A 21905-nucleotide genomic window follows, 5' to 3' on the forward strand; every position below is an offset into this window, starting at 1 on the left:
CTTTAACCCTTCCCCCTGCTTTAAAATAAGGCTGTTACTTTGTGTGTCAAGTACTTGACAAATACAGTTTTTCTGCATGGCTGGGGTTAGAAATTTACACCCACAACTGCAGACCAGCAACCCAAGCAGTTATGGAATTGTCTCATGCACCATATTCAGCTTTCAGGATTGTTCTGCCAAACAAGATGTGAACAATTCTACCTTAGCCATTTCAATATCTACTTTTAAAAGTGAAATTCTCCAACACTTTACATTTTGTGCCACAATTCTGTCTCAGGGCAAAAGAGACATAAGGCCTATCAAAGTTATCAGCTTCAGACTTCTTGCATTCCTGTTCCTGACACTTGTTTCTAAGAAGAAAACAGAAAACTGATGAGCAATCATTTCTATCAGTAAGATCTGGGGGGAAAATGCAAAATATTTTCCTTCTTTATACACAAAAATCTAAAATAATTTACAGATACCTGAACAAATACTGCCTTGTAAAAAAAAAAAAAAAAATAGAAGAATTCAATATAACACACCCAAAAGTTTACTTCTGCAACCAAAACTCTTCACACAACATTAAAATAGAAAGTGACCATGCCTGAGGAGAGAGGTTGCACCAGGTGACCTTCAGAGCTCTCTTTCAACCTCAGCTATTCCACAGTTATGAAATCTGAATTACTAAAAACAAAATATGAATTATTCCAGTGTTTTCTATAGAGCTGTAGCACCTAATAACATTTTGACCACAATCAGCATTAGCCAACCTACATTCTAAAGGAGAACTTAACATGAGTTTATAGTTGAGACAGATAAAATAAAGCAATGATGGGTGAAAAGAGATTGTACTAATTTTACAAACAGAAAAGCTAAGCTCAGAAAGCCTGTTTCCCATTTACACTAACAGCATTCACTATGCTGGCAGTATAAGGGGCCTCAACACAGTTTTAAATTTAATTTAGTGTACAGTGGGCTTAGTATAATTGAGAATAAGGCTGGAATGAATCAAAGTACTCAAGACTACAAATTAAATCTCTAAAAAAGACTAAAATTTAACTTTTCTAATACTGAGTCCAACACGTCAGTACAAAGACTTTTGTCTTCTCGAAAGAGGTTATTTCACCAAGAGTGCAGAAAGCTCTAAAATTCATTCTGTAGTTTAAGATACTAGAACTACAGAAAATAAAACTCAGTAAAATATCTTTTATTTTAATAGCCTTGTTACAAATATGAAAAACTAACCTCCACTCTTTGTTGTTAGGGTGTTTATTGCCATGCTGTTTTATATATATTATACATATCATACGCCTTACAATTATCACACTAGTCTAGTGATTAATAATTTAATATGTCAATTTCAGTTAAAATGGAAGCTTTCCCCTCTTTTTAGGCACTGTACAAAACCAATAATTATGACCACTCGTTCAGAAAAAAACTGTTGCATTCTTATTTTGTAAGACTTCATGCACTCTTTTCTCTTTGCAGGAAAAAAAGTGTTTGCATGAGAAAAGAGAATATACCAATTCACTCTGAGGACATGGTATCTTGGAGCAAGACTGTCTCAAATAAAAATCCAGGGACAAAGAAAGAGTATTGGAAGTATCAAGGGCTTCCTTCTCAAAGATGGTAGTAATTTGGTTCCACAGTGGTGACAACCTTTGGATATTAAACTTTGCTATTAACTCTCTTTGCAGTGAACAGGTAGGGTAAATATGCCAAAGAGTCCTTCCAGCAGACACGTCGCCTAACTTTTTTCTCCAGCTCTATTCAATGCTGTGTGCTTCTAATTCCTCTCTGACATGTTAATGAATACAACCTTTCCAAAGTTCAGCCCAGATAAGCCGGAGATGATGAGAGACATTTTGGCAACTGAACAACAGAGAGAAAGAAGATCAATCTTTTAAAAGATTTACACACTTCCCTTAATTATCTTCCTAATTTATGTGCATCTTAAGTGAAGAGTAATTCCTGTGAGGCTCCATTTGTATGGGCTTGTAGCGTCTCAGTATGACAGCAATGCCATGTTTCACAGGTTGCAATTGTTCAAAAGCATCAGAATCTGGAAGACTTATTTTGCAGTGGAGATCACTTTTGAAAAGGAGCATATTTCATTACTGGCTTACAGACTGCATATCTTTTTTCCCCCTTAATTTCTAAATAGACTTCAAAATTAACGTTCATCTTCAAAACTCTTCAAAACTCTTTCCAAGAAAGCTATCCTACCCTATCCTAGTCGGTAAGAGTACTCCTGGAGACAGTAGATTCAATTCTGATGCCAGCTGCAAATCTCACTGTTTGGAACTCTCTTGACTTGTAAAGTTTTCAGATATAGTGGTTTACAAGCTGCACTTATCAATCACACAGATTTTCTTCTCAGACATGATGTGTGAACATGTATTCTGAGTATTAAAAAAATATTAATCAAAAGTAAGCATTTATGTGCATAACTGTCAAGATACAGTTACTGCACACACTTTACTCTCACTAAAACCTTTTTTATAAGTTTGCAATTTTGTCCTGCTACATAAAAACTTTCTCCACAATATTAAAAGGCTTCCTTGTTTTTCTTTATTGATTTTCTTCAAGAAATTTCATAATATTTAGAGTTGAAGTCTGTATTTTTTCTGTAAAAAAAATTTCAACCAAACTATGATTCATTACAATAATACACCACAATCTTTTTGAATCTTAGCATTGCACTGCAAGTTGTAAAGATTAAAAACAAAAATTGCAGTGTAACATTTACAATTAGTATGTTAAATATAACATATATGAAAGTATACAGTAAAACACCCACATTTTGGTTCAATAACAGATTATTACTCTAAAGAACAGTGAGGGATATAATTCAGCATCCATACACATAAAATACTGCTTGCATTCAACAAAGAGAATATTTTATGTTGCTCTCTCAGACTGCACAGAAGTGTATTAACTACATCACAACATTTGTGAAAAGCTGCTCAGCTAGATGATCTTCCACATAACCTAAAACAAAAGAAAAACTTTCCAGGGTAATGTAGACCTCAAAACCTTTATTTGAATTTTATTATTTTTAAAAAGAGCATTTCATAGCATGCTTTTTTAAAAATGTCTCATTAGTATCTATCTAAAATATATGCTCTACACACAGTCACATATATAAACGTGTAACTAACAACTGACTCACATATGCTGTTGCCTGAATATGCTGTTGCCAGGCAACAGCTATAAAGCATTTTGCACTGCTTGCAAAAATCTGAATGAATGATTCGAAGAGAGATTATTTCTAAAAAACTAAAAGGAAGAAAACTCACTACTGGAATTATATGAATAATTCCTTGTATATTTCAAGGACTAATAGAGCATGTTCCTTCCATAATCACCAATTTCTGAAAGGACAATTCCTTTGAGTAGGATTTGAGGGGCATTTTACAACAAGGAATTCATGTTCTGTGCATGTGGCTAATGTTCCCACATGGACACTGAACCAAAGCCACCAAAGTTAATGGGTTCCTTAAACTGACTTCAGGGTCATTTCACTGGGTCTTTTCATCAGGTTTTAACCGTCCATCACAGGACAAAAATGACAGACTCTTAAATGAAAAAACAGAAGGCCTTACAGGAGATACAAATTCATTCTCAATAAAATGTTACCATCTTACAATATGCAAGTGAGAGAGTCTGTACAAACACTTCTTTGTGTAATCTTCATACAGCTGAGGTGTAATCTCACTGAGGCTAATGGTATTACACACAAGAGTAAAAATAGAAGCATCTATAATCCATTGATAACATGGATGTGATATGCTATCCACAAAAGAGAACTATTTGACTCTTTAAGTAAGTGCCATCCATTACAAAATTACTAGACCTTTGGCTATCACACCTCTTGGGAATTAAGAGCTGGAAAAGCACATCAAGAAAATCAACTGGGAAGCACAGCAACTTCAAAGTGCTTACCATAAGCCTGACTCACAAGTTGCTTTAACACAAACATTAGCATAAAAAAAGTAGTGGGATTTTTTGTCCTTGTTCACTGTGGCTGCAAGATATTTCCTTCAATTTCCTGTACAATATGCTCAATCAATAAAAACTGGTCAGAAGCTCAAGATGACTGTTCTTTCTATAATGACCAAATTGGAAATCCATGTATTTTCTTTTTAATTCTTCAAATCCATTCACATAACTGTAGCAAGAAGACTGAAAGCAGTAATTATTGGTATTTCAAATGATACTTTCAGTATTAAGTAGTGAATGTGACTAGCTTCTTTAATGGATTACGGTGAAATCCTTTCAATTCCATATCTCACGTTGCCTTGAACTATCGTGAAAAAGAAACTCCTTTACATGGAAGGAATCTGAAATCTAAATCCTGTCCATCTGGAGCTTTATAAAAACTAAAATGAACTTATTATAAATAGGAATCAGGGTTTTATAGTTTCATTCAAATTAGTTTCATGCTCCAAGACATAACTCACAGTTTATGTCACCGGTCAGGATGTAGTTATACAAAAGGCAACCTTGATGCTTACCACCAGGCTGAGCACCTTTCCCATAGATGATAATATAAAATAATCTATGGAAAGGATATCCACTCCAGGTGCACTACTTGCCTGTACTTTTTCATGTGTTCGCTTGTTTCTTAGTATATGCTGTAGCAACTCAAAGAAATAGAAGAACCTTTACTTTGCCCTCCATATTCATCATGACCCACTTGCAGAGCCAGCGCGATCAATCAATGTAATCTCAAACCCAAGACATTTTGCAGGTCCCTTTGCTTTCTTCACCCTAAATATACACACGATATCAATTGAATGTTAGGCTTTTGTAAGACACATATTGCATTATTTCAAGAGGAACCACGCTGCAATCAGTGGTTTGCATTCATAGCATTGTTAGTCCTGATTGATTGAAGATGGGGTTAACAGCAGAAGGAGAAACACTGTGTTCATTTCCAGAAAAGGTACCTGTAATGATCTAAAGGTATGCTTAAAAATAGGGAAGGGTTATACAGTAAAACTTCTAATTTGGTGACTAAGAGCAACCTACTATTTATTAATCAATCAAGACTAACTGGCAGGTACAATTTTCTCTTCAGATAGATATTAAACTGAAGCACCCAGAAAATAATTCCACTTAGTATGTGGAAACACAGAAAAACTAGTAATTATTAACAAACTGAGTGAAAATTTCCAATAGATAGGATTCTTTTGTTCTATGGCTGAGGCATGACAAAAAAAAGACAGAAACAAACAAACAATAAGATTATGACTTCGAAGGTTGATATGGGTCAAAACAAGACTATCAAAGCGACACAATGTTCATTTTTAATTAGACTTCCTAATGTGACATCAAATTGTTTTTCTTCTAAGAAACAGCACTTCAGCAAGGCATGAAATCTTCACAGCTTAGTTTATTAGGAGGCAACAAAGGGATTCCAATCTGCTACAAGAAAGTTTCAGCCTATAAGCACAGCCAGTGCAGTACAAAATTGTGTCATATGAATTTTAATGTGACACAAGTATGAAAGATTCCAAAAGAACAAAGACAGCACAGTCCTGTTCCAGAGTACACAAATGACCTATTCTGATCTGAACAGCACACCACATTACAATCAAATTTATTTCAAAGAAGGGTCACACAGGTCAAATGTAATGGCTGCAAGAATGAGTATTTCCTTTATGTAGTATTAGAGAAAAGCAAAATATCAAACAATGCCAGAATGCCAGGGCACTGAAAAGAAAGGCATATTTAGGCTGCAGGGAAACAGATTTTATAAAAATGTCTTAATACAGTCATCCTCAATGACTACAGTTTCTAAGTTTCAAAGACACTGTGATACCTTGAAGATGCAATGTATACAAGTGAGCTTGCGTACTACATAGCCTTTAACATATATTTGACATTTCAAGGCACCAGAGGGAAAAGTTTCATGTACACCTCATGCTTAACAAAAGCAGGGAGACAGGCTAAGTGATCAGACTGGATGGATGTGTCTCTTCATGGCCTGATAGCTCCATGGCAGAAACCATGATATTCCCAGGTGTCAGAAAACAGCAACAGAGAGGCTGGTAAAGCTCCTCAGCTGATTATCCAACCTTACAACAAAAGCAATTTTAACAACATAAAAGTATGAGAACAATGAGGTCTACTTGAAAATACTGTCAGAAGAATAAACAGCAATTCATTAAGATGTAAAACCGAATGGTAAACAAGCAGTTAAGGATTACAGTGAAAAGCAGGCAAAACAAAATTTAATGATTAAGTATCACTAAGCAAAAAAAGTAATGACAAATTCTCACAGTTCTTCTTGCCATGTATTTCCATCAAGATTCAGGCATCATTTTTGTCTTCAAGTCACTTTTCTGAACAGAATCAATTACTGATGGGAAAACAGCTCGAGTCCTGACTTCACGCATGCTATGGATAGAATTTGAAGGTATATGGGGAATAGGCACACAGGGTAACAAGTACTTAAAGCAAGGTGTAAAATGTCAGAAGTAAACGTTATACCTCATTAGGAAAACAATCATAAAGATTTCTATTTTACAGTTAGACAAAGATTTACTACTTGGATTTTTGTAAATTAAATTCTTGAAAAACTAAATTCTACCAGAAAGTTCTCCCAAATGAAAGCTTGTTGTTGTGGGGCTTTTTTCAATAAAATGAAAATATACTATTGAAGTATCTTCCATTTGATTCCTAGCCAGGGCTCCCTCAGTCACAAAACAAGACAGAATAAAATCCAAATTGGACGAATTTCCATAACAAATTAGCTACCAGCCTAAAGGTTAGAATTAGTCTTATTGCCCAAGTCTAGCACTAAAATTTGTATTAGACACCTCAGCTCTCCAAGTTTTAATCAATCTGCTTTTCAGGAGACTTTGAAATATTCAAAGAATGTAGACTATTATGCCCCAAAAAACTACCCCAGTAACTTCCATTTGTAAGGATGAAACATAACTAGCAAGAGATAAAATTCTATTGCCATATTTAAGAAGTTATCTTGGCCTTACTTTCCAGAACCCATAGCTCTCTTCCCTCTTTTCAGTATTTTGGGAGGTTAATGAATATTTTCATTTGCTAGCAGACATTTATATCCCTGAAAACTGATGTATTCACCTACATTATGATGGCTCCAGTGTAAGTCACTAAGGTTTGGACTTGGAGACAGACATAAAGGAAAAAAATACAAACCTTTAATGCTTCACTTGGTGAATAAAAATTGCATTTAGATATTCAGTCACGAGAATCCAATTAGCTATGGATATATACACACATATTCATACCTTTCAACCATCACACTCATTTGAATTTTGATGCTATTTTCTATAAAATATAATCCCTTTTAAATTGTATTTAATAGATTTATTCAGATGTGCATTTCCATATGTCATATTTAAGCTTATACTACCACCTGCCTGAGGCTGTACAGTCTGAATTGTCACCCTCACACACTTCAGTAGGAGAAAATCCTCTACAGACACCATATGAACTGTTTCCCTTCTGCTTAGTGTAGAGGTATGATAATCATTACGACCACGGAAAATATCCACGCAAAAAAAACGTTATATGCGTCCCCCTTAAAAAAATCAGATTAACATCTTCAAAACAAAATATTCAAGCTACATAAAATATTCCGCAATGAAATATCAATGTCTTCCCAATTTTTTTTACACAGGTCAGCAAGTATCATCCAACTCTACATTTGTTGCACATACACCACAGACATAGGTATATGAAAGTATTTGCATACATAGAGATATGCATAAACATAATTTCACACTTAAAGGACGCTGAGATGGCTTCAAATCCAGATTTGCAAACCAAATAGATTAACTCTGCTTCCAACTACAAACATCAAGGTGATGGGATACCATCTCTGCTTTCTACTGGGCCCATCCAATAACACTGCTGAGCAGGGGAAAAACTGATGAGCAAAGGTTAAGCAGAGGATTGCCAGAAACAAACTACGGCTTAGAAATTGCTTCTTCAGATAAGATTAATGCTTGACTGATGCACAGTCTTTGGGTTGTAAAATCATTAATAAGAGCATCCATTCTCTTTGGATTTACACCATCTCTCAAATACTTGTAGTTGAGGCTATTAAGGGTTTGGACCAAACTTTCCTGTGCTCTTTTGGAATTAACAGCCCTGCCAAGTCATCAAAGTGCTCCAAAGGTCAATTTATGATTAGTGTCCCACCATCCTGCACAATGTGTCTGCAAGCAAAGCACAGCATCTGGGGGGAAGGGAGAGACGGAGAGAAGGAGGAGGAGATAAATATTAGCACAGTGATAAGCTCACAGAGCACGACTTGGAGGAGGGCAGATTTCACATGGTCCCTGCTGTTAGGTTTCAGAGCAAGCAGGGACCACCCCCTGGAAGGGAGAGCTGGTAGAGATTCTGCACTTTTTTGCACACCTGAAGAAAAACTAAAAGAGCGAACAGAAAGAACCTCAGACCTCCTCCCAGCCTCAGGCCAACAGGGACTTGGACCTTTTGGGATTATTGGCAACATCAGTAGCTGTGCAAGCCAGTAAGCATTCCTGCTCTCTCACAAAGGGTAGGAGACAGCCGAAACATATGATTCCCGGGACCGACTGAAGTTTAGAGAATCCTGACCTCTGCACACACTTTGCTCCAACTTCATCGCCTTTTCAAGGTTTGCTGCACCCCTTCAGGGAAAGTGCCCATGGCCAATCTGATAACGCGGTGTCGCTGAGCAGCCCGGTGGGCACTGCGAACAGCCACCCTCACCTAAGAGATTGCCCCGAGTTTTTATCACTGTCAGCCTCTGCCTCTGCCTTTAGGTTCACGAGGCTGCCACCCCGTTGCCTCCCTGCCCGTCCCCGGTGCGCTGCAGGCTCCCATTCCCCAGTCACTCATGCCCTAGGGCAGAGCACCACCACACCTCCACGCCTGCTTTTCTCTGTTACTCTGTTACTCCGGTACCAGGAGAGTGTTTTCTGACCCTGCCCGGATTGAAAACATCCCTCTCCGAAATGGGAGGGAGAGAGAGAGAGGAAGAATCTGTACACAAAGTTTACAGATCTTGCCTACGCCTTCCTCTCCCCACCCAAGCCCTTGCCGTAGGCAGCAGGGCGAGGGACAGGGGAGCCCAGGGACGGGCAAAAGGGGGGTGTCAGCCCCGGCCTGGGCTGGGGGACTCGAGAAGGACGGGGGCACGGGGCGCAGCTTTTCGCGGACAGTGACCCTGGCGGGCGATCGCTGAGACAGAAGGGAGAAGCGGCGCCTTCCCGGAGAGGGGAGCAGCCGGCTCTCTCCGAGGCGCAATGGCAGCGCATCCCCACCGACCCCTCCGGATCCGGGAGCAAACTCCAAGCCTCGGCAGCAGCAGCCAGCAGCAGCACCAATGGCAGCAGCAGCAGCCAGCAGCAGCACCAATGGCAGCAGCAGCACCGGCGGCAGCACCGGCAGCAGCACCGGCAGCAGGTCGCCGCGCCCCGCGCTGGCGGCCCCGGCCCGGGGCACCGCCGCCCCCCAGACCGGCGAGGCGACACCCAGCCCCTCGCCCCCACCCCGGGCAGGGCCGGTGAAGGGAGAAAGAACTCACCCCCAGCTTCCTGCTGCGGATTTTCACGTAGCCCTGCTTGACTATATCGTTAAAGTTGGAGGCCATGGCAAGCGCTGCCTGTTTCCTCCCCTCCGCACCCGGAGTCCTCCTCCTCCTCCTCCACCACCGCCGCCGTCGCCTCCTCCTCCTCCTCCTCTCCCGGGCCCTCCCGGGTGCCGCCGGCCGCTGGCTCCAGAGGCGCTTCTGGCATCCAGGCAGCGGCAGCCGCCGCGCTCCGCTCCGCCCGCGCCCCGCTCCTCCCGCGGCCGCTCCGCTCCGCTCCGCTCCGCACCGCCCCGCCGGGCGGGTGGCGGCCGCTCCGCCCCGCTCCGCTCCTCCGCCGGCCCCTCGCTGCCCCGCTCCGCCGCCGCCCCACGCCCGGCCCCGCTCCGCCCGGCGGTGGCTTCGCGGCTGCCCGCGCCGACGGCCGGGGGCGGGCGGGGCGCGGGCGGGGCGGAGCGGGGACACCGCCCCCGGCGCCGCGGCCGCGGAGCCCGCCCCCAGCGCCGGCACTGCCCACCGCCCGCGGCCGGGGCCCCGGGGAGGGGGCGAGGGGCGCCTCGGCCCGGCAGAGCCCGGGGCACGACGCGGGGCGGAGGCCGGGTGCTCTCCTCAGCCGCGCCGCTTTTGCCCACTTTTCTCCGGGCTGGCCCATGGCAGCGGCCGCGGCATCCCCGGCTCCGGTGGCAGATCCGTTCGGAAACACGGCCCGGGAGGGCATCTTTCAGCCTCGTGTATTCAGGAAGCCGCGTAGACATCCAGTAGCCAACGCGGAACTGTTGTGTCAGTACAACAAACTTAATGAAAGAAATAACTAAACTACAGAAGTGAAAGAAGTAAAAAGAACAAAAAAGGCACAAGTCCATCTGAAGTTGAAAAATTAGTTGTCACACACAGATTTTCTGTGCTCTCCGCAGTGATGACCATGTGTTTAATTACTTCTCACTGAGGTGGACCTGGCAGAAGAACGACTTCTGAAGAAAACATGATATTTAGGAGATATTAGGACAGGAAAAAAAAAAACCCCAGGAAATTGTGTTTGCTTTACTTATATTTAAAACAGGGATGGACAAGAATGGACCTAAGCTGCTTGAGAAAGGAAAACTACAGATATGTGGGATTGACAAAATAGCACATGACTGTTGTTACACAAAATTGTACCCGATAAACGCTTTCAGCTGAATAAGTTTGACTCGTTTGATAAGCTTAATGAAAGCTTCATGTACTCTTTTCCTAAATGTCTACTGCACCATTGCCCTGAAGTTTTCTGAAACAGGAATTTGCAGTATGTGGTGTGCTATAGACTGGGGTGATGAAATGTAATTCTGTAGTTGAAAGTTTGTTAGATTTATTTCAGATTTTCAAAATCAATAGACAACATTAGAGATTAGCCTTGCAGCAAATAGGAAAGAGGCAATCTAGAAAAATGATTACAGTGCTTCAGTGATGGAATTATAAGGAAAAGCTTTGTAATTTTATATAACTACCTGGAGTACTGCATCCAGCTCTGGAGCCCTTAGCATAGGAAAGACATGGACCTGTTGGAGAGGGTCCAGAGGAGGACCACAAACATGATCAGAAGGATGGAAAATCTCTCCTGTGAGGAAAGGCTGACACAGTTGGGGCTGTCCAGCTTGGAGAAGAGAAGGCTTCGGGGTGACTTCGTAGCAGTCTTCCAGTACCTAAAGAGTACTACTGGGTACAAAAGTATTTTTGCTAGTCCACCATCAAGTGGGTATGGTATCCCATTTAAAAATGACAGAGCAAACCAGAATCTTAACATTATGATCTTACATCTTCATTGACTGCTTTTAGCTTTGCATTCAAGTCTAATGAGTGTGAAAATTACAAGACTATGCCAGGAGAATTCTCTTTCCTGAGAATAACCCTTATTATTTGTTCTGAATCTTTTTTTCCTTAACTGAATAGCAATTAGTGAAGCACATGAAAGTTTACCTATCCATTTATTTTCTAGCAACTCAGTTCCTAATTATACAAATTTTGGAACAACTGCTAGGAGTAGAGTTTCTGCATTATTTTTATCCAAACAAAAACTTCTATATAATTATGCACTTTTAAATAAAAGATATGGTCATACAAAGGAATAGAGAAAAATACTTAGCCTATATATAATTGTGGCTTCCTGGGTATTTCTAATGAAATGTCAAAAGGATGATTTTGAACTCCTACTTTTGGGCAGAATAATACTTCCTCCTTAATTTCTATTTTAAAGGTATGTCAAATCAGAATATTCAGTGATTTTAGGGAGAAAACTGGGATATGCCTAGAAGAGGATTCTTTCAAGACACCTTACAACATATTAAACAAAAGCTTTGTTCGAAATGAGACTAGTGATTGTTTAAAGTACAGAAAGCTCTTGAAGGATCAAAAAGGAGAGGAACATTTCCTTTCAATTGCCAGCCAGAAAAGTACATAATCCTATTCAATTAACTGACAAAAAGACATTTTCCTTACAGATTAACCCTGAATGATTTGTAAGTTTGTAGAACTGGTTTCACATGCAGTCCCTGCCCCCTGTTCACCACCTCTCAGCTACACAAAAATGGACTTGTAGGATCTGAGAAAAATTATATGTGCTCTCAAACTGAGATAGAACTATTGCAATCTTTTTTTTTTTTTTTTTTTTTTTTTTAGATTTCTGTGTTTATCATTCAAAGTGAACAGCAGTTTCAGAACACACAGCATTCCTGGGCACTCTTTAGTTTTCTAATTTCTGCAGTAAGAGATAAGGGTACAGCAGAATTTGTGTCACCTCCCTAACATGCATGTCTTGTCAGAACTCTACAGTGGAAAATTTCTTGCCAATGAAATTGAAGACAGTGCTGTATTTCCAAAGATAATCATCCATTTATTCTTGACTATATTTTTTTATCATATAACATGCATGGAAAATTGTTTTGATTTACAATAATCATATAGCTATTAGTAATTTTCAACAGAGTTTTCTCCAATTATTTATTATAGTTTCTGTATTTTTCTTTAAAATCCATGTATGAATTGCATTGTTATTACTTGTTTTACTACAACAAAAATGCAATAAAAGATAAGCAAAATATGTGTAAAATACAAAGCATTTTCATTCTACAGTCTCCAGAGTGTAAATTAGCCAGCCTGAGCTTATAAAATGATCAGTCTGGTATTTATTTTCAGCTGCTTTGGATAGCACCGGACAGAATAATCAAATATTCATTTGCATATGAGTCCCATGGGCAGCCTGGGGCACAAATGCATAGCAAGGCCACTCTGAATCACAGGAATACAAACTGTCTTGTTACTTCCCCACAAAAATACTCTTGTGTTCATATGACATGCATACACTGTATTTGCTGAGAAAGTCACAATTTACAAAGGAAGATTCCTCAAAGCAGTCACCCCAAATGCTGTGTCTCTTCAGAAATCTTAGGAAGTCAAATGGTATCAGAAACTCAACACATACAAACTTAGTGGGCAGTGGCAGGGAAGACAGTGTATGATTCCTTCTGAAGAATACATTGCCATGAATTAATGCCTTATATATTTACAAAAATACAATTTTTTTTTTATATGCCTGCTGGTGTGAAATTGTCACTGGAAAAGGGAAATGATTCAGCAGGTAATCAAGTCACAAATTATTTCAAGCAGAGAAGTTAATTTCTGATCTACCTCGCATAAGTGCAATCAAATCTAATACTCTTTTGGACAGACAATATGTATTGCCGTTTGCCTCTGTCAGAAAGAAATTAATTTGAATTAAATGGTCTTCACCTGTGCTTACTTGACAAAATGAATGAATTGAGGCAGTATATATTTTAAATCTGAATTTATATGTCCTCTCTTTGTGAATGATACACATTCATGAATCATTTTCCAGTGACCATTATCAGTGTTTGAAGTTTCCAACCAGGGTGGACTTTATCACACTTGCCAAAGAGGTGCACCAAGAGCTCCTCTCAATTTTTAGCTCTTTCTCCCTCTACTTTCCTGGCCAAATACCAGCTGAGACTAAAGGAAGAGCTCTGGTTAAAAGTTTATCAGGGAACTGGCAGTTAGTATTTAATCACGACACCTGATAAAAAACATGCTCTCACCTAAAGCTGTTTCCAACCTAAAATAAACAGTCATTTTTATTATGATAATAGAAATTTGCATAGACAATGCCAAGGAAAAAACATTAGCTAATGTATTATTAATGTGTTGAAAGCCTACCTTCAGCTAGGCTTCAGACAATTATTTTGCTCCAACCATAAATCACATACTAACCAGAGCCCTTTGTGAACTAGCATGAAATATAAATCATGTAGATAGACAATATTAAAAAACTATTGTTTTCCATGGGCATTGTAAGAAGCAAAGCCATTAGTTCCTGCATGAAGCCACATGCATATTTATTACTGGCTTTCTATCCAGACCAATAGTACCCACTTTTTTATCTCCCAACTATAGGGTAGACATGTAGGCTTTTATCTTACCCCGTTGCTCCCAATCTGTGTCAGAAAGGTAAATTTTAAAAAGTGTCATCTCCTGGTTTATAGAGTGATATTTTATAGCTGATTAGTCTGGTTTTGGAAATCAGAAAAAGGAATATTTTCACCTCTGCTTTTCTGTCAGAGGGCCAGTGGGAGTCAAAATCTCTGCTCCTCCGAGACTCTGACTTTGGATGCAAATCATACTTTATGCTTTTAGCACTTTGCCCCAAACCAAGAAGTACTGTGGGCATGACTGGGGCCCCAGTAACTGTGTAGGCAAATGATCTTTGTCCTGGCAGATGTGCTCTCTCAGAGGTAACTACACCAGCCAGAGAAATTACTTTCCCCAGATACCTGCCTTGGTCTGGTTTTGGAGAGCAATACCCTGCAGCAGTGATATTAGAATTTGTATACTGACTTTATCATAAAGGGTTTAGGCTGATATATTTGACTGCGAAGTGTAATATCCTAGAGTAAGGTACTGTGCTTCTGCTTGTGGGGAAACAATGTTTCAAATTAAGGCAGCTAAATCTTAGACTACCCGTTAGACCTAATCCCCTTGCAAACAAATATAGCTATAAAAACATTAATTTTCTGACTGGCTTCTGCCAACTTCTAAACATGAAACCTGGTGAATAGCACATAAGTTTTCTATTTAAAAGAATGTATTTGGCATTTTACCTAAAATACTCCAATTATCTTCAGAAACAGCTGCATGAAAACTTTTTAGGGAATGAAATCCCATTTTATGTAGAAAGTACTCTTTTTCATTATAATTACTTTAAAAGACTTGAAGGTTAAAACATAGCTAAGTGCGCTTAAGATTTAAGACAAACTTGAATTCTAATTCATCCAAGTTTTCTACTGTGTCTAGTGTGGAAAGTCCTGCATTAAAAAATATTCCACCTATTTACTACCTTTCTTTGTATTTTGTATAGTTTTCTAGTCTATAAATTGTCAGAGTTATAGTCTGTTAATGAAAATAACTACGGTGGAACAACAGCTACCAAATGCATTCTAAGCATATTCCCTTCCTACCATCCCTCTCGTCTTACAGGGAAGTTATTATATTTGATTGACCTACCTGGTTTTCCACCACTTCACCACTTCTCAGGTAGCATTCCAATCTGGTCTTGTGATAGAATCTTAAAAAAGATAAATTTTGTTGCAAGCTAAACCATGTGATATTGAGAAAGAGAATGAATATAGAAAAGAGGTCTATTCACTTTATGTTTATTTTAATATAAAGAACAAGGTTTTATGAATGTGTGTACAGAAATATGCACAAGGAAATAAAAACAGCCTACACCCAAGAATGTGATAATGAAGAAGTAGGATAGAAATGTTAACAGAAGAACCTTAAGAACATGGAGAAAAGGAACTGACACAAGGAAGTGTCTCAGTGCCAAATTTCACAAGCAAAGTCTTCCAAAACACGAGTGAAAGCTAGGACAGTATATCTTAGCATATTTTTGTCTTAGAGTTGACCCATCCTTTCCCCTTCTTACCTATTTCTGTGAGAGAAGACAGCAAGAGCCTGAGAAAATAGGAGGAAGATAGATCTACCTTAATTTCAAAGGAGACTCTAGCTTGACCTAACAAAAATAGGAGTGGAATCTAGCTGAAATGCTGAGGAACAAAATGTGACTATTGTTAAATACAGCCTTCATCACAAATTTTGTTGCCTTATACTTTTTCTGTATTTTTGTTGTATTGTTGCAACTCCATGTTTTAAGGAAACTGTGTTCTATTAGCCTTCAATTTTGTCTATCGAGAAAGCTTACTCATGGTAGTGATATGCAAACTAATGTATTTCATTATGACAGCTGTGGTGAGTCTGTTATTAAGACACAGGACTTCAAATGTTTTAATATCCAGCTTACCCACAGTGCTCCAAAATATCCAAATATGTACCTCCACATGTAACTCCAGACCAGCTGGGAGGTGCCGGTGTGGAGAACTGAGAGAAAGAAATTAACCAGAGTTGTGCAGGAAAGCTTTGGATGTGCAGGAAGGTACCAGGCACATGCCTAAGTAGGGACCAGGACCATCCTTCAGAACATGCACAGTATCCTTGTGCAGCTTGACATAGCTTAGCAGGCTGACCAGTCTGGTGGGAGTAAGAAAAATTGAAAGGTGGGTAGAAGCTTAGAAATTCTGTGAAAACTGATGTCAGGTAAAGGACACAGACTGTGACTTGTTCTCTCAGTAAGGGAAGGCAAATAATGGTTCTACTGTCACATATACAGCATTTCTGTTATCTTCCAGCCAATTCCTATGATCACACTTCTGGACTATACACAGCACGAGTTTCTTATGTCCAGGTGTTGCAGGAAACAACTGGGTAAGATGTAATTACTGTGGGTAGGATGTCTAATAGAGGAGAAAAATCACAAATTCCTAGCAGTCTAGAGTTCATTGGTTTTGTTCACAAAATGGCTTATTTAAAATCCAGCTGCAGTGTACCAGCCCCTAACACTGCAAGCAGCCCCTGCAGCTGAGAAAGGTGTCTGGATGCATAACTTTTCCAGGAATTCACAGCCTTCATTAGTTCAGAGTGGTCCTGATGGATATCACATATTTCAGAATTTAGTAGTATTAGTGGTAGTGGAGGAGGCAAAAAACCCACTGCCTCAGCATCGCACCTCACATTATTTACTTTACCACAAAATGTACTGAAGTTTATGAGAACAAAATGAGGCACCTCTTTCAGGAGAGTGTACAAACCCACTGTTTTATATAGCTTTGTTTGTCTGAGAACATCCTGGGTAACCATACCCCAAACCCATGCATATTCTGCTGTTGTGGGTGGAATCTGGGTGCATCTGGACTGACTCTAGGAAACAGATGTCAGATTTGCAGAGACATTACGTGGTTGCTGTCAGTAACTCTAACTTTCACAGGGCAAGACTGGGACTCACAGAAGTATGAGCTCATAGAGAGGTCTAACTTTCATGATCTTTTGGAAATGGTCCAAGGACTGGGGATTATACTGGATTTTTATAACCCTGAACATGGCTGTGCCTTCAAATCCAGAGAGAAACCAAGCATCAATCTTTTGAAGTCTGCAGAAATCATGGCTGCAGTCTGCGTTTTTCCTGGGCTGACGTTGGCTTGTTCTACTCTGCACGACCCCAGCAATTCCAGCTTGGGTCCTTTGCGTGGGTAGGTGGGGAGTGGCAGGAGGGAAAATCTATTTCAGTCTTCACAGCCATGTGCTTTTCCACTGGAAGCGGAGCTGTTTTTAATGTGTTACCAAATCATCATTCCTCACCCTCCATTGCCTGCAATATCAGGTAGAGTAGGCGGTAAGCACCCCTTCAGGGAATGCACCGTGTAAAACATAAATATTTCCCTACTTATCTTCAATCACGTATGTGTATGATTTCACAACTTAATCTTACCTGAATACCTTTGCAGAATGGTTCAATATTAACATCACAGACTTTCTGTAACTCTTTAGAAGTAATAAGGCATGGTGTACATGGCTAATTGCCAATCTTTTATCCTTTAAGGTTAATACTTATTACTCTTTTATTGTAGTTAATGTATTTTTTCCCTGTATAGAGCAGTTTAAGCTACAGCTTGAGAAAATAGAAAATGGATAGACATTATTTTGAAAAAATTGAATTTATGAATTTTTTTCTAGGTCAAATAGTTCAAAAAAGGCTTTTCAGATAAGATAATTTTTCTCTGAAATATTGCTCTCTTTTCACGTTTGAAAAAAATTTGTGACATTTTAGGCTGAATGAGAAAATCTTCTCTAACACGCATTCATTTGCCTCTAAATGTGTATGGTAGGATGTGTTCATGCACAAATAAATATAGGGTCCAAAGTGTAACTTATAATAGAATGGTTATCTGCTCCCCTGCCCTAACAGTGCAATAAAGCTTTCGTGTATGTCTGTAAAATGGAGTTAAACATTTTATGAATGTTTAAATATCATCCAGGAATCCATCAGCATCTGACTTATTTGACTGCAATTTTTTTTTTTTTCTTTTTATAGCTTCAATTTAGTTATACAGACCTGGGCACCTAACTCATTCTTTTGTTCCAAAGACTGTAATTTTAAAGGAGTACTTTCCATGAAACTAACAGTTTGAAGCACTAAATATATTTTCAGAAAACTGTAATAATTTGATAGGAGTTTCTGAGTTGACCATTTGTGACTGTCAGATATGCTATTACTTAGCTATCATCTTTTATTAGAAAGTGATTTTAATGTTTGCTCTTTGCTTCCTGTATTTTTCTTTCTTTTTTTTTTTTACCACAGATGATCCAAGTTTTACCTTTTGAATATGAGAGATTATTTTAATCAGGAGCCAGCATTATTAGTCATTTCAAAGGTGATTTAATTGCAACTGTTATACAATTTCCAGTAGCTATTATCTTTATTGAAAACTTAGATTTTTTTTCCTCCTATGGATCTGAAATTCATATTCTATGACCAGCATTTTCTGGAATTGCTCCTTTTCTAGAAGGCATTTTTAGCTAGGAAATATTTATTAATTAAAAAATTGATACTCTTTTATAGTCTCCAGCCTGGTAATTTTAAACATACTGCAGAAGTTTGCTACAAATAGCATATTTCTTTCATCCTCTATGAAGGCCATGGCTGTTTGAAATGACAACAAGCATGGTGATGAAGGTTAGGCATCTGCCAAGATTAAAAAGAAGAACTTAAAACAAGACTTTTGAATTACATCACTCTTGATCTTTCCCCAGAATTCAATAAATAGATATTAATAGTGTGTATGGGATTGTAGGTGATGTTTTCAGAGTCTGGTGGGCAATAGAACAACCCTAAATATGGGTGACAGAATAACCTTAGCAACTAGATGACATTACATTGAAAAGATCCTAACTAATTCTTCATAGTTTTGCTGGTTCCATTCCTGACTGGTCACATTGAGATTATTAAGGAAAGTCACTGCAGAAAGCCACCTAAGCAGAAATCAAGTGGAAAATTCAACATTCATTAGAATCAGAAAAGTTGCTTGTTTACCTTCTGTGCTTTAACAAAGACCAGAAAAGAGGGTCATATAACCCCCAGAAATATAATTTTGGTGAAACCTTTGAAGAAAAACCTTCAAACTCATTCAGTGTATCCTTTATATCTTATTTAAGATTCCTTTTGTTAGAGTATTATTTAACACATTAAGCTATCAATTTTATTTGCTACACACACACACACAGACACACACACACACAAATATTAACTATAGATCAGCTTTGATTGCAATGGCTTTGCTATTATTACAGCTAAGTCTTGCATTTCACTTCCAATAAAAAGCACATCTCACAACCCATAAAAACATTCTACCTTTGCCAAAATACTATGCTGTGGGATTTTTTTTAATTTTAAAGTTAACCAAAAAATTCACTTCTATTTATTACTAGGGAGTCTGGTACTCAGAATAGCTTCTATAGATAAGTATGCTTACCGAAAAATGCCTTCTAATAATAAAACATCATAGACATCTGAAACTAAATCTTCCCTCCTCTGCAATATGAAAACTTCCAGCTTAGTTCCACAGTATGTAATTGATAAATGCAGGTTTGACACACTTTCTTCGCCCCAACACCATACTCTTATTATCATCACACCATCCCAACCAATGAAGAGAAATGCAAAACACTTTTTCACTCCTACCCTGTTTAAAGGAAACGCAACGAAATAATTTTGTTTACTGCCTGCTATTAGGAGTACTGCTTTTCTTTTTTTTTTAATGAAGAAATGTGCAAGATAGCATCTTGAATGAGCCCAGTAGAGGCAGCCAGAGAAAAAGAAGTCAACGACAGCCCTAGGAATCTTCATGACTCCACACAGAGCTGGGTCACTGCAGAAGTGAGAAATATACAGTCTGTTCTTTAGCATTCCCCTACAAAACCAATGACATTAGGTTTTCATAGAGAAAGAACACGTAATCCTGTGACATAGGAATGCCAGCTGAAAACAATAAACCTGTAAAACCTACTTATGTATCATCAAAAAGATGTATGGTGCTATATGAAGCTAAGAAGAAAAACACCATTTTAAAATCTTCCTGGAGAGACATTTGTTCTTCTTTGAGGAGACAGTGACCATAAGTTTTAACTGCTGACATTTTTCATTTCAAGAACTTTCTAAATCAGGGAATGTCTTACAAATCTTCAATGGCTACTGTGGCATTGGATCAAATCTCTAAAAAAAGGTTACAGAGGATCTCCTCTGAATACTACTAAAAATTGCTTAAGATCATTGACATGTAACTAGCCAGGTATTCAGAAAACCTAAAAGGAGGTCCGCAGAGCAACAAAAAAAATCAAACCTTTGTTAGGATGTAGTCACAGTGTGGTGTCAGAGGAAGGTGTCTATTCACACTTTCCTGTTTTCTTATAGGGCATAAACAGTTTGGGTTTTGCAAAGGGCTGAATGAGCAGGTCCAACATATGAACTAGTTTATTTTACTAGTTTTTCTCTGGTCTTGTAAAAAAGTTTGAAATGATGTAAGCTGTCTTTCTTCTTTTTATTGCATTTAGTTTTATGTTTCTTCAATTTTTTTCCTTCTATTTAACAGTTATATAATGCTTTTGCAATAATTTTCCTGATGCATTTTAAACATCCTATGCACTTAAGTGTAGATTTATATGTGTGTATGTCTTTATATGTATTAATACCTTCATAAGGATCATGTCTTACTACAACTGAGCCATACAGCAGCAGGTGAAAATCTCTCTCTTTTCCACAGCAGTTACAAAGCCCTGTAGTGCTCTACCATATCTCTTTCTAATAGAGCAGTGCAGCTGGAGGCCTATTCTGCTATCAACAGTGTGTGTGAATGCATTTGGGTTTTGAGTGGTCTAATGTATAACTTACAAAAAGATAATTCACTTACATGCTGAAAAATGTGCAGTCCCTCATTTATGTCCTATATAGGAAGCTACTGAGGATTTTTACCTCATAAAATTTCCCTTTAGGTTATGGGATTTTTTTGCCTTGCATGTTCGCATAAGAAATAAACCTGTTTTATAGAGATGCTTTCAGAAAGAGGGCCCAAACAGGACTTCTTTTCATCTATTTGCACTATTTTTTTCAGCTTTCACTGCTTTTTTACTTGTTAGTTGATTTTTAACAGTGAATGACATATTCTTTCTTGTGTCAAGAACTGAGATCAGAAAATCCTTTCCTGAATATTATAATAGTATCTTACTAGAGCTTATATATTCAAAATGTCTGATGCTTTCCAATTTGAAGTTTTTCAAAACGTCCACATTTCTGCTATCTGCTGCAGACTGGGGAGCATGAAGGGAGGAAATCTGTGAAGCTGACAAGACTGAGTTTTCCCTTTCAGTGGAATCACATTCCCATTTGACTGAAGGTACAAAGAAATGAAATGTCTCTTCTTTTAAATTCTGTTCTTCAGGAAAAAATCTTGGCTGCATGCCAAATTCATTCTGGCAGATTCCCAGACCAGGTTTCTACTACTGTTAAGCAATGTATAAAGCAGCCACACCAAGCTGCCTGGAAGTGCCATATTACTGCAAAAGCAGGAGAAGGAAGAGAATTGAGAGGTGGATTTGGAGGTGTCAGAATTCAGATTGATTGCACAGTCCTCAGGCCACCTCTTTTCCGAAGTGCATGGTAGTACAGCCTTTAGTGACCTGGCATACTATGAGTTTTCATGGTGAGTTGCTGGTTGTCCTTGGATCATGTGCAATGGCAGGGAGTTATACCTTGCTCTAACTTTCAAACATTTCACTCTGTCACCTGAATAACATGGGGCTGATACAGAGCAAATGAATACAAGCATTGGCTTATGTTCACATTTTTAACAAGCCTCTGAAAAGGAACTCAGAACCAGTGCATCAGACACTGGTGGAAAATAATTTAATTATGATTTAAAAATTTTTC

At 38.8% G+C, this 21905-nt stretch overlaps 1 protein-coding gene across 2 annotated transcripts in view; it reads right to left on the bottom strand.

Annotated features, from left to right (window-relative positions):
- Positions 1-9820, bottom strand: part of DOK6 (docking protein 6) — a 253569-nt gene extending 243749 nt beyond the window's left edge. Inside the window, exon 1 of one of the 2 annotated variants that reach the window (XM_032121098.1) lies at positions 9545-9818. In XM_032121098.1, the coding sequence (XP_031976989.1) occupies positions 9545-9610 (66 nt within the window). In that variant the 5' untranslated portion in view covers positions 9611-9818. Of the gene's footprint in view, positions 1-9544 lie in introns of both variants that reach the window. The other variant, XM_032121105.1, reaches the window with a different exon arrangement.
- Positions 9821-21905: the final 12085 nt, after the last annotated feature.

This window comes from Corvus moneduloides, chromosome 1 (assembly GCF_009650955.1).
Source record: "Corvus moneduloides isolate bCorMon1 chromosome 1, bCorMon1.pri, whole genome shotgun sequence".
NCBI classification, from domain to species: domain Eukaryota; kingdom Metazoa; phylum Chordata; class Aves; order Passeriformes; family Corvidae; genus Corvus; species Corvus moneduloides.